Source organism: Rhinolophus ferrumequinum, chromosome X (assembly GCF_004115265.2).
Source record: "Rhinolophus ferrumequinum isolate MPI-CBG mRhiFer1 chromosome X, mRhiFer1_v1.p, whole genome shotgun sequence".
Taxonomy (NCBI): Eukaryota; Metazoa; Chordata; class Mammalia; order Chiroptera; family Rhinolophidae; genus Rhinolophus; species Rhinolophus ferrumequinum.
The window spans coordinates 86,082,648-86,096,726 of record NC_046284.1 but is presented as its reverse complement, the minus strand read 5'-3'; the positions used below and the strand labels follow the sequence as shown (position 1 = coordinate 86,096,726).

Genomic DNA, 14,079 nt, shown 5'->3' with positions numbered 1-14,079 from the left:
CTGGCTTTAGTTACTACTCTAAAAGGCTGGTGCTCTTAACTATTCTACAATTCTACCATTAACTAGTGTCTATATCCATCTCTTAACACAAGAACTCTTTTCTTTCTTGTCCCTCCCCCTCCTCTCCCATGTATATATTACCTGGAATTTTAGTTCAAGATTGGAACTTTTAAAATTTACAATCACAACTTAGACTTTTCAACTCATTTTACTATTTCTCCCCTCACTATTGCTTATTGGAACCCCTCCTTCCTCCTAAATCCATTTTTTTCCTTTTTGCTGAATCACGCACCGTAATAATCCTTTCAGAAAGGGTATATGTGTGGCAAATTATATGAAATATTTTTGCTTTCATCTGAAGTATCTCGGCTGGATATAGCGATCTAGGTTCAAAGTTATTTCTCATCAGCTCTTTGAAGAACGCTTCCGTGTTCTCTGTTGGCCTTTCTCTCTGGGACCTTTCAGGATTTTCTCTTTATCCTTTAGGATTTTCTGTTAAACCTAGAAATTTTATGTTTAGTGTGTGTGTGTGTGTGTGTGTGTGTGTTACTCAGAATTTAGTGGCTCTTTTCAATTTGAAGATTCATGTCTTCATAGAATTTTCATGTGTCACAAATTATTGACTTTTTTTCAGTCAATTAGAAATGTGCAGACCATTCTTAACTCAGGGGCCAAAAATAGACAGTGGGCTGAGTTTGGCCAGTGGGCCATAGTTAGCCCACTCTTGTGAGAGAACATCAGTCGCAGGGATTATTATCTGCATGATTCACTGCTGTATCCCAAGCACCTAGAACATTGCTTGGCACCCAGTAGGCTTAGGCCCTCAGTAATGTTTGTTGAGTGAGCAAGTGAATGAAACGATGAGTTGGGTAGCGAGTTACTGAAGGACTGGAGATGTGAGTGAACATGAGAGCCAGCTCAGTCCTACCCTCGGGGCTTCAGCTTAGACCTGTCTGAACCTACGCAGGCTCCCCCCACAAAAAGTCTTAGAAAGAGACCAGAAGGCTGAGTCCAGAGTTGCAGTGCAGCATCTTTATTCTTCCCCTTTAGCTTGAGAGTAATCCTGACAAACAGCTTCCACCAGGAGGTGACAGAAAGGACTAGTCTGGGCAAGGGCTCCCCAAGGACCTGGCCTCCTCCTCCTCCTGAGGGGTTGGGGTTAGGGCCATGATCCAAGCGCGGCATCCCTGGGGAAGAGGACAGGGGACATTCTGTACCATCTCTGGGCCCCTACTTCCGACAGCCACGTTAATGGGAACCAGCCACCTCCACATGCCAGGCAGGAGAAACCTGGGAGTGTGGCCCCATCTCCTTCCACACGCACAGGTGCATGCGCACAGGGGCTTGGCTGGAGCAGGGCATGGTCAATGTCCAAACACATGGCTCTGGCCTGTGGCCCAGTTAACAAACATGAAGGTAGACTGACTGCCATGAAGAGGACCCCCAGGACACCAAAACACAGAGCCTGTGGACGAGAGGGTGAGAAGATAGAGCTGTTTGGGTGTCCACACCTGGGCTCCTCCTGAGAACACTCTTCAAGCCCTCTTCCACCTGCTCCAGAGTGCCCATTCATTTCTGACCGTCGTTTGTGCTCCCTCCTTCCTTAAAACCAGCCCCTCGCTGTGAATCCTCATTCCATCTTCCTAGAACCCTTCAGAGAGTACTGCCCTCCATCCTCCTTGAAAGTCTCCTGACCTTCTTCTAATAGTGCTCCTTCCATCTGTCCAGAGAATGGTCCTTCTATGCCAGCCCTTCCTTGAATGTCCCCCGTCTTCCCAGAGCCTGCTGGTACTGTTTGCTCAGCCCCTTCCTAAGACAATCTCTTTCATTCTTCCAGACCATCTGCCTTCCCTCCCTGGGGGTACCTCTCTTCCTCAAGGGGACCCCAGTCCCCTCTTGAAAATGTTCCTTCTATCTCTAGCCATCTTGGAGTGCTCCCTCCTCAGAATACTCCCTCTTTCCCCAGCCCTCCCCTGGAAAGCTCACCCTCAGAGGGGCTCCACCTCAGAGGGGACAATGCGGAGGTAGAAGAGGCTGGGAAGGATGAAGATGAGGCTGGGTGCTGAGGTGGGCCCTGGAGGACAAGCAGGAGAAACAGGAATCAATGTAATTTTGGGGTACAAGACCTGTAATTAGATGGAGTCTGGGACTGGGGTTGGGATACTGACCAATAATGCCAAAGATATCCTGGATGGTCGGCACGCGGATAACAAGGACATTGACCGACACTAGTAGGATCAGGGCTATAGCCACGTGCCGGGGCCAGCTGAAGGCCTTGCTTGGGAAGAGCAGCTGCTGCAGGGCCTGGCGGATCTGTGGCCAGAGTAGGGTGGGACACAGGTCAGGGCCCAAGTGCTGCCTCCCCCTCCAGTGGTCATCTGTCTTTAACTCCACCCTCTCTGACAATCCACTTGTGCCTCCACCTTCTGAATGAGCATCCGCCTCCCTTCTGACAACCCATGCCTTTTCCTTCTGTCTGATCATCTATCTATGCCTCTACCCACTGTCTGAAATCTTTGCCTCCTCCTCCATCTGACTGTCTCTGCCGCCCCGTCTGACCACCCACTTGTCCTTCCACCCTGTCTGAGATCCCCGCCTGTCCTTCTATCTGAATACCTCTATCTCCCTCCTCTGTCTAGTCATCCCACCTCCCCATCTGACAGCACTGTCCCTCTTACACCTCACTACTTCTGCCACCACCCCTTTTCTGTCCATCTGTGTCTTCATTCTGACTGTCCATCTATCGATGCCTGTACACTGTCTGACCATTTCTGCCTCCCTCTTCTGTCTAGCCAGACACCTGTGTCTCCTCCCTCCAACTACTACCCCTGCCCCCGACTCACTCTGTTCTGTCATCTATGTCCCCCTTCTATCTGGCCATCTATTTTTGCCTTCTCTGTCCATCTGACAACTCTGCCTTCCCTACCTGTCCATCCTGCCTCCTTCATCCAATCATCCATCCACTCATCTCCACCATCCACCCAAACATCCATGCCCATGCCCTCTACCCATCCATCCATGTCCCTCTACTCCGTAGGCCCTCCCCTGCCCCCATGCACAGGGAACAGTACGACTGGCACAGTGAGAGTCACCGCGAGCAGCACTGCCAGGCGCACACATAGAATGAGCAGGTCCCGCTTGCTGTACGTGTGCAGCATCTCCGCCTCCACGCCGCCTGGGCCATGGGCCATGCGATGCTGGGTGTGGCGGGAGCATTAGAACCAGTGTCCCAGAAACACACACACACAGAGTAACGAAATCTACATACATGATGCATACCCTCCCTTTGGAAACTGATAGGCCCACAGGCATGGACGGAAAGTGCTCAGGCTCCTGCCCCAGCCGTCGGCCCAGTCCCCACCCCAGCTCCCACCCAACCCTGGCCCCAGGCCCCCTCACTGTAGAAGGTGAGGTATCCAAAGGAGGCTGTGAGCGCATACATGCAGAACATGGCACCAATGGACACACTGGCCACGGCCTGCATTCTGCGCTTGGAGACCCTGAAGTACAGACGTCGTGGAACTGTCATGCCCAGACTCCTGGACTTGGTCAGTCCACGCCCCTCAAAACCAGCCACCACCCCCTCCAGAGTCCCCTACTCCCAGAGCTGACATTCAGCTGGTACACACTGAGATGCCCATCTCTGCCTCCCTGTATGACTAGCCAAGCTTCCCCTATCTGTCGTTCCATATCACACTCCATATGACCATCTTTGCCCATCACCTCTGTCTCACCACGTCTGCCTATCCCCTCTATTTGACTGTCACTGCCCCCTCCGTTCCATCTGACCATCCATGCCTGATCATCCACACATCCCTGCATCGCGTCACCCCTGCCCCACCTTTCATCCATCCATAGTTCCCTCCATCTGATCACACCCTCTCCCCAGCCCCACCCTTACATGCCACCCTCCATCTGATCATCTCTGCTGCCCACTCTGTCCATTCTCACGTGTACTGGATGTTAAAACAATAGAATACTTAAGCCCCAATCGATAAACAGTCACTGCCCTGCATCCCCCAAGGCCTCCTGGCCACCTCAAACCCCTTCCTTGGCATAATCTGCAATCAACAATAAAGCTGCAGGCCCAGGACTGCTGTAGGGATTGTCAGACATCAGGACTATTGCCCCACCTGCTGGCCCATCATGCATGCCCACTTGCCTACCCACTCACCGGCAGAGCTCAGTGTAGATAGGCAGCACCTCGGGGTGGCAGACGAAGGCAAAAGCCATAATGGGCACTGTGTAGAACATCTGAGGGAATGGCCTGAGTGCACGAGATTAGAGCCTATAGGGTTCCATCCCCTCCTCTCCACTGCTCTCCATATCAGACACTTGGAAGCCCCCAATGTCCAATACATGGCTCCACTCCAAGAAGAGTGCACCGTGTGTCAGGACCTGAGGGCCTGAGTGTGGTGCAAACCCTATAGGCCCGCACACCCACCTGTGCATCAACTGTGAACATCTGGGCCTCACAGCTTCTGTTGAGCCCCTGAATGGGAGGGGCCAGAGTGCTCGCGGGCTCGACCTCTGTCTCAATGTGGTCTACAACACAGCCGAGCTCGAACTTCTTGTAGATGACCTGGCAGAGAGAGGGTGGGGAAGCGAGGTTATAGGGAAGGCTCTGTCACAACATCCCAAACTCTCTCTCCACTTTTTCAAGTCCTTCTTTCTCAAACTCACCGAAATGAGGAAAAACAGCACACAGGTCAGAGAGAGACCACCGGTATACCCTAGGTAGCCTGCAAGGGGCAATAACACAGAGCCTCAGAAATCAAGGGACCCCCCCATAGCAAATATTAAATGCCAGTCTGGCCTTCAGGGCATTCTCACCCCAATTATGCCATACCATTGCATAAGTTTTTACTTCTACCTAGACCAGCCTCCCCGCCAAAGCAAACTCCTATTCATCTGTTAAAACCCACATCAAACAAGCAGTCCCATGGTGTTCCACGGCCCATGAAAATGGGGGTTCTCTCAATCTGGCTCTCCTTCTCTAACCCCACTATCCAATGACCAACGCTGGAAGCCTCTTACCCAAGCGTCTCATGAGGGCCAGTGGCAGGATGATTAACACACTTACAGTCATGATGAGGAGGTTTCCCTTCAAGAACCAGGCCCTAGGGTGACAGGTAAACATGATGACTAGCTTCCTGCCAAAGAAAACTGTCAGGCAGACACTCATAGAAGACAGCCAGATAGACAGATTTCTGCCCACAGTCAGGAGAGATGACCCCACACCTCAGCTGTGAGAAATCATTCAGGTGGTTATAGTGAGAGCACAACAACATTGACAGAAACAGCCAGACTGATTACGGGACTATCAGTCGGACACTGTCAGAGGGATACAGCTGAGAACACACGCACAGGTAAACAAAACTGCTGTCAGACTCACAAGTGGACAGAGATCCACATGGGCCAACAACACCCCAAATCAATCAGACTCACATAATCCAGCACGAGATGCCAGACACAGGTGAGTTATGACTCTGGTATGTCTGGCAGGGAGAACAACAGTATGATGATCTGGTAGGCAGGCAACAATGCAGTCAGACAGCAAGTCAGAAATGCACATGTGTGGTTGTTTGAACAGCTCAAGGTTTGTTAAACACCTGAAAGTAGCTGGGCCGATTTGGCCACATGGCCAAAGACAGAAATAGAGACAGAATCAGCCAACTGGCCACACTGTTAGAACCAAGCTCAAAGAAAGAGTGTGACCTGTATAGATATTGATAGGAGGTGCCCAGGCAAGATACTTAATATAGAATCAGCTGAACAACGGCTCATTTGTCCAGAAGGATTTTTTTGAGTGCCTACTCTGTTCCAGGCATTCATATATGCTCTACCTCATACACACAGTGAGACACAAATAAACCAACAAAGCTCCATTGGCCACATACACAGTGGGAACTAATTATAATAATTAGACACACCTAGTCACATAGACTACCGGTTACCTGGATGGTTTCAGAATCAAACCAAAGATCTAACAGGATACACAGAGTCAGGCATCATATACAAACAACCGAACAGATTCAGCCCGCAGATGGATCCAGAATCAAACATGTGGTCATCTGGATGCATACTCAGAACAACTGTCAGCATACATGCTTGGAACAATACAGAGGATATAATGAGTCAGAGTTGAGGATCACACATACACACACACACACACACACACACACACAGAGCCAGAGAGAATTTTCCAGAACAATGGTCATCAAATGAAACAGAGATGGAGTCGACTGGCACATACAATTTGAGCAAATCATATGTACAAGTTGGCACTGAAGTACACTAACACACACACATACTGCTGGAGTCAGTGACCATACACTCACAGCAAGACAGATTCCGCCAGTGATGGACCCAGCATCAAACAGAATCTGCTGGACAGGGAAAGTCAGGGCAAACAACTGTCACACATGGTTGGAATCACAGTACACAGGACACAGCTGTAGTCAGCTATTGTACAGCCAGCCAGAGAACCTGTCAGTACAACAGTCACAGAAGCAAACCCATAGAGTTTAGGTCTACTGGATAGTATAGTCATATGGTCAGCATCAGAGTACACTGGACATACGAAGTCAGCCACCAGATGGAATCAGCCAGAACAACAGACACAGAAGTCATCAACACATGGTCTGCTGGAGTCCCAGTCAGAGCAGCAGTCACACATACTGCTGGCATCATAATACACAGAAATCACTGTCTGACCAAATTGGCCTGCCCAACAGTCTCGAAACAGGATGCCTGGGACAGAGTTGAAGACAGCAGATGGACCCGACAGGCAGAGTCAGTGGCCTGTGGGCAAGAGCCAAGGGGTACTGCTCACTCACCCTCGAGATCCACGTCCAGTAAGGTGCCAATAACCAGGGGGAGCTCGGATTTGATGATGAACAGGTAACTGGACATGGCTGGTGTGGGTGGGATGAGGTGTAAACAGAAGGATTTCCCGCATTCCCATGCCCCATTTTCCCCAGCCCGGCCTGGGGAAGCCCACCTCACCTCACCCTCTTCCCCCAAGTTGAGCCCCACTTCCCAGAGTTCTCACCCCCAACATTGTGCAGACAGATGACCACGGCCACCACTACCTTCCCCACAGGCTCCAGCGCCCTCTGTCCCAGCTGCTCATAGGCTCGGATGCCTGTGGGGTGGGAGGCAGAAAGGAACAGGTTATAGGTCCAGGAAGCCCGGCCAGGAGTGAGGAGTGGGGGGCCAGAGGGCCTGGGAGCTGGAAAGTTGTGGTTTGGAGTAATTGGGTCTGGCTGAAGGTGAAGGTTAAGCAGTACGGGTTGGGCTTTAAGTGAAATGTGGGAGTTGGGATCTCTGGCCAGGAACTGATGGCCAGGGAGAAAGGTTGGGGGCTGGAAGTGGGTAGTGGGGGGTCTTGGGAGCACATCACATATACATAGCCTGAGAACACAAATACATGGTCTGAGACCATGATGGGAGTGAAGTCTGGAATCTAGGGCAGTAGGAGTTTGGAAGCAGGGGTCTGAGGAGCGGGGGTCTTGGGGTTGTGCGGCTGGCTTCCATGGTTAGGAGGGGCTAGAAACTGAGGGGTGGGGCTTAGAGTGGAGTGGAGTGCTCTGGGGTGGGGAGGGTCTGAACAATGAGGTTTGATGGCCAGACTAAGGGGTGAGGGTTGGGGACTGGGAGTTGGGGACACTGGAGCGCAGATAAGGTCTGACGGCCAGGGCACAGTCTGGGGTCTGGAATCCAGGGAGTTGAGTGTGGGGTCTGGGGTCTTGGGTCCAGGATCTGGGGTCAGAGTGGTACGTCCAGAGTCTGGGATGTGGGGTCTCAGGTCACTGGGGTGGGCCCAAGGTTTGCGGTCCAAGGTCTGGCTTCAACTCTGGGTCTCACCTACACCACCAGCGCCGGTCAGCAAGAGATGAATGGAGTATGACGAAAGAGCAATGCACAGCAGCAGGACCCTGTGACTGATGGCACAACTCAGACATGGCCCCCAGGCCTCCCGCCTGCCCCACAACACCCCTGCCCCCTCCAGACCCCCGAGGACTCACAAGAAGAGGAGGACCCCTGTGTGGGCCATGGCATAGGCCAGCCCCAGGATGCCGCTGCCCATGATGGCGGTGCTGAGGTTGAACACTGACATTCCAAAAGGTGCCTTCCCCTTGAATTGTGAGAAAGGCGCAAGGCCCAGGCACACGTGGGGAGGGTGGCCAGGTAAGGAGACCACTAGGGCCTGGGAAAGACTACGGAAGAAGTGACTGGGGCAGGAAGAAGCCCAGGAAGAGCAGAGTAGAATCCAAGAAGTTAGAAAGGAAAAGGAGTTGAAGACTGAACGAAGCTGGGAAAGGAGAGCCGGGAAGGGAAAAACTAGGAGAATATTGGAGGGGACCATCTGGAAGTGGAGAGGAACAGCAGAGGGTGGAGTGGCAAAACAGCTGGGGAGGGAAATAGCTGGGACAGTAAATAGCTAGGCCACGGGACAGCTGGGGAGGAGGGGTAGCCAGCAAGAGGGAGGAGTAGAGGAGGAGATGAGCTGGACAAGGTGCAGGTGGCACAGATCTTGTGGGGTCACTCACATCCATGAACTGGGCCAGCTTCCTCCCAGGAAACAGGACTATGTCTGAGCAGGAAGTCCTCGCGTTCCTGCCTGTAGCCGGAGAGAGCACAGAAATTGGGGCTGAAGAGAGGGTAATCCTAACCCCCTGATCTTGAACCCGACTTACCCTACAGCAACTGCAGGGAGGGTTCCATTCATCTTTGAATCCTGCAGTGCCATCCCGAGGGCAGAGAAATGGGGTGGGGGTCAGAGATGGAGCAGGGGGGCTACAAAAAGAGAGGTACGTGAAAGAGGTAGGGGTTCAGATAGAGACAGAGATAAAGACATGAGGTGAGGGGAACAGGAACAGAGGGATGAGAGACAGGAAGATAAATGGAGAGAATCAGAGACAAGAGTGAGAGGCCAAGAGAGAAAAAGGTGGGAGAGAGAGAATGACATCAGAGGAGGAAAAAAGCCTAGTCACACAGAGAAACATTGAGTAAAAGAGGGCAACGAACCACAAGATGGCCACGGGGTTTTGAAAATTAATCTGGGGAACGTAATCAATAATGGTGTAAAGATTTTGTAGGGTATTCGATAGACACGTGTCCCATTTGGGAGACCATCTCAGGGAAGATGTAGATGCTGATCAATGCACTGTACACCTGAAGCTGAACAATAATGAATGCCAACTATAATATTATATATGTATGTATACATTTACGAGAGGCAGAATACAGCATTGAGAGTGGAGACAGTGGATATGGGATGGCTCGGTGCGATGTCAGAGAGATAGTGGATGGGGGGCGGGGGGCCCACAGTGTGAGGGATATAAATGATAAACGTCTAAGGAAAAAAAAACTCATAGACACAGACAATAGTTTAGTGGTTACCAGAGGGTAAGGGGGGTGGGGGGTGGGAGATGAGGGTAAGGGGGATCAAATATATGGTGATGGAAGGAGAACTGACTCTGGGTGGTGAACACACAATGGGATTTATAGATGATGTAATACAGAATTGTACACCTGAAATCTATGTAACTTTACTAACAATTGTCACCCCAATAAATTAAAAAATAAAAGAGGGCAACGAGTGATAAATAGGGGAGGAGGAGGGAGGGAAGGAGAGAGGAAAACAGGGGGAGAGAGAGGGAGAGGGAGAGGGAGAGAGAAAGAGATACCCACCCCGACCCCACAGCAGAAGAGATGCCATTTGGAGCTGTGATAGCCTCTCCTCTCAGACCCCAAACTCACAGTCTTCTTGCTGTCTGTTTCTTTCCCCAGTCACCCCCCTACACCCCTCCCTTCTCTCCACCCTTACATCGTGGCCAGGCCTCACTCCTTACAGGGACACGTGTGGGCCTGACTGCCCCACCCCTTCTAATGCCCCCTACCCCCTCCTCCCTGCCTGGGCCCCAAGCAGGAGCCCAGAGCTGATGCAACCTGTCGACTGTGCTGGGGGTGGGAGGCGGCTTGGAGACCCCAGCCTCTGACACTGCAAGCTCCCTCTGCCACAACTCTGAGTATCCTCACTGGAAGCCAGAGACACTTCCCCAGTTGAGTCCCCTCCCACGGACAAAATTGACTCAGAGACCCCCCTCAACCCAATCACCCCTCTACGATCCAGAGACACTTTCTAGGACCCATGTCATGTCTTAAATACTCCTCTTCTAGCGTAAGTAATTTTGGAGACACTTTCAGACTTGTGCTTTGGGTGCCTCAGGAATCTGGCCTGAGCCCTCATTTCCCCTCCTGAGGATGAGCTGTCTCTGAGACCTTTATCAGAAGCCCCAATCAGGGCCTGATGTGTGGCCAACGTGGCTGGGGCGTGTATCAGCAATCTGCAGGCCAGCATACAGCTCCTGACTTCTGTTTAAAGAACACAATTTGAAAGTGACACTAAAACATAAGTTTCACAAAACAACACTGACTACTTATACATGTGATATACTGATATTTTCTATTGTGTTCTGTCATGTTCTATGATAGTCTATTCTAATTCACTAAAAGCAGGAAATTCTTTTCAGGGTCTACACAATATACTCGGACTCACTTCATCAATCAAAAGTAGCAGTTTTGAAAGCCATTCTTCATGGACACAGTGTGTCCACCAGGTGACCCGCCACGCCAAGGTCTGCGCAGAAGGTTCAAGAAAGGCTCATGATGTGCATACTAATATGAAAACATGCATGCACCCCTGAGTTCATGGCACCACTATATAGAATAAGCAAGATATGGAAGTAACATAAGTGTCCATCAATAGACGTACAGATGAAGTGGCATATGTATGTATAAACATACATATATAAATATACATATATATATATATATATGCTTTCAATGGAATATTAGTCAGCCATAAAAAGAAATGAAATCGTGCGATGTGCGACATCTATGCACCTAGAGGGTATTATGCTAAGTGAAATAAGTCACACAGAGTAAAGCAAGTACCATACGACTTCATTCAAACATGAAATTTGAAATATAACAAAACACTGACTGAACAAAAGAGAAGCAAACACATACATACAGAGAACCCATCGATGGTTCACAGATGGGAGTGGAGTTGGTAGCTTGGGTGAAAAAGATGAAGGATTTAAGAAATACAAATTACCAGGCAGAAAATTAGTCACAGGAATGGAAAGTGCAGCATAGGGAATAGAATCAGTAATATTGTCATAAACATGTGTAATGTCAGATGGCTACTAGAGTTTGCGGGTTGATGGCTTCATAATTCACATCAATGTCTAATCACTACGTTGTAAACCTGAAACTCACATAACGTCAACGGTAATTTAAAAAAATTAAAGATTTTGGGGCCGGCCTGGTGGCTCAGGCTGGTGGAGCTCCGTGCTCCTAACTCCAATGGCTGCTGGTTCTATTCCCACATGGGCCAGTGGGCTCAACCACAAGGATGCCGGTTCAACTCCTCGAGTACCACAAGGGACGGTGGGTTCTGCAACCTGCAACTAAGATTGAACACAACACCTTGAACTGAGCTGCCCCCCCGGATGGCTCAGTTGCTTGGAGCACGGGCTCTCAACCACAAGATTGCCAGTTCGATTCCTCCAGTCCCACAAGGAATGGTAGGCAGCGGCCCCTGCAACTAAGATTGAACACGGCACCTTGAGCTGAGTGCCGCTGAGCTCCCAGATGGCTCAGTTGGTTGGAGTGCGTCCTCTCAAACACAAGGTTGCTGGTTCGATTTCTCGACTCCCGCAAGGGATGGTGGCATGCGGGCCCCTGCAACTAGCAATTGGACCTGGAGCTGAGCTGCGCCCTCCACAACTAAGATTGAAAGGACAACAACTTGACTTGGAAAAAAAGTCCTGGAAGTACACACACTGTTCCCCAATAAAGTCCTACTCCCCTTCCCTAATGAAATCTTTTTTAATAAAAATTAAAGACTTTTAGAAATTATAAAAATAAAAGTTTTCAATGGGAAATATCAGGGAACAATGTGTTTCTCCGGGGCCCATCAACTGCAAGTTGTTGTCCTTCAACGTACTTGTGGAGGGTGCAGCTCACTGGCCCATGTGGGAATCGAACCGGCAACCCTGTTGTTCAGGGCTCATTCTAAGCAACTGAGCCATCCGGCGGGCCCTAGAAATTTTTTGTAAAACAATGTTTCCTCGGTTGATTATAACTGATTGCAATTGGACGTAATATCAATGAAAGAATCCTTTTGATATACATTAAGAGACGTAACTTCCGATATGAAATGTAGTGGACGCTGCAGAATTAACCGGTAATCTCTTTGAAAGTCTAAAGGACACTTGTGATGTGTCAAGAAAACATCACAGGCTGTTCCTTTCTCTGAGGTGGCCACATCCAAGGCCTGGATGCATAGTTATTCAGCCTGTGTGAAAACACCTTCTCCCTGAGAAACACACATGCAAGATCAAAAAGTCGCTCAATAAATACAGATGTTATTAATTAAAATCATTGTTAAGGTCACAAATGGGAGGATTTGTAAAGGTGTGCCAACCAATTACTGCTATTGCACACGGTTATGAATATTGTCGTTTTGCGGGCATTTGGCAGATTTAGGCACAATATTGTACTAAACGTGTACTAGTTATTAAAAACATTACGTCTTTGACTAAAATAGAATCACAGCTGCCTTTCCAGTTAGTGGTATGCAGAGAAAGGACGCATCCCACAATTCATGACAGGAGATTATACTCCCTGCAATGGGGGGAAAAAGGCATTTGAAGAAAGTGGCAAAGGAAACAACCATATATGCTCCACCTCTCCCTCTGTATGCCAACACAAGGAAGCCATTTCAACATTTTCCATGCTACGTGGCTTTACTTTTCACACGGTATTAACAGAGATATTTCTTATCACTTGTATCATAACAATCATGCTCATGATGAGGCAATCGCCACCGTCTACTTACCTGCAGTATGCTCTCTGGGGTAAATGAATTCATCCCAGACATAGTCAATAGGGCCTTAGACTAAGGGGTGGCGAAGAAATAAAAACACAGCTTAAAATTTTAAAGTAACCGCAGAGGTTCTAGGACTTCCCAGGGAAGACCTCCAACTGAGGAAGTAGGAGAGAGATTGGAAGGATAGGAGGTGGTGGCCCGCAGCACATATTCCACCTATTAAACTAAACAGGAAACACACACAGCACATGGTGGGAACACACAAGCGGAATGAAACGGGAACCTCTGAGCATGCGTGCTGCGGGAACTAGTACGATGGGAGGGGCCTGTTGTGGCGGAGGAAAATCTCGCTCGGAGTGAGCAGGCAAATCAATCGTTGTCTCCACCCACTTGGAGAAGACATTCCTGTCTCTGGAGCCTGGGTGGTACGACGGACCCCCACCCCTGCCTCAATTTGCCCTGTATTATCCTGACTTGCAGTGGGCCAAATCCACTTCACTAACTGTTCCGAGTGGTCGCAGGTCCCTGGGTAACGGACGGAATTGCGGGTATTCATCTCGGCGGGGATCGAACCCTCACAGACGCCTCGCTTCTGAGGTAGGTTTTCCGCTAAGGGTCACCCGGGACGGGTTAAAGTGGGGCGGCAGGCGGAAAAGCTGGGAGCCTCTGGCGATTGTTACTCAAGCGGCAGAGTCTCGGCTGTGCCCCCTGATAACTCTTCAGATCCATGGGCTTGAGGGACGATTTAAAGCCTTTCGGGGTAATCTCTTTCGGACAGAGGTAAAACTGAAATATCGTCAGGCTCCAAGATTCCCTACTTGCTCGAACTCAGCCTGAGAAATTCCAAATCAGCTAGACACCCCTAATATTCCTCCAGCAGAAATTCCATGTCTACTCCGCGACCCCTAATTGCCTCCACGGGGATAAAGCGGCAACATCTGCGCCGTCTGAAACCCCGAAATATCCTCTACTGAGAGACTCCCTATGCCCTCAGCTTGGGGAGCACCAGTTTGCCGCACTCAGACTCCTCTCATTCTCAGCGAGATCAGGGCTGGATGTGCAGTCTCAGAGTTTCCCCTCTTTTTCACTCTCGTAATTTTCAAATAACCAAGAAATAGCCCCTACATCCGCTGATATTAGTGACCCTCATTTCTGTTCAGCAGAATAGAACC

At 49.9% G+C, this 14,079-nt stretch overlaps 1 protein-coding gene across 1 annotated transcript; it reads right to left on the bottom strand.

Annotated features, from left to right (window-relative positions):
• Window positions 1-1,364: 1,364 nt before the first annotated feature.
• On the bottom strand, window positions 1,365-8,761 carry SLC38A5 (solute carrier family 38 member 5). Its single transcript, XM_033115298.1, is given in 17 exon segments — window positions 1,365-1,417; window positions 1,420-1,493; window positions 1,987-2,074; window positions 2,169-2,313; window positions 3,060-3,175; window positions 3,400-3,500; window positions 4,175-4,254; window positions 4,445-4,582; window positions 4,684-4,742; window positions 5,038-5,120; window positions 6,836-6,917; window positions 7,055-7,147; window positions 7,870-7,940; window positions 8,031-8,149; window positions 8,556-8,588; window positions 8,590-8,626; window positions 8,703-8,761. Coding segments are annotated over 17 exon segments (1,425 nt in total). The 5' UTR covers window positions 8,756-8,761.
• Window positions 8,762-14,079: the final 5,318 nt, after the last annotated feature.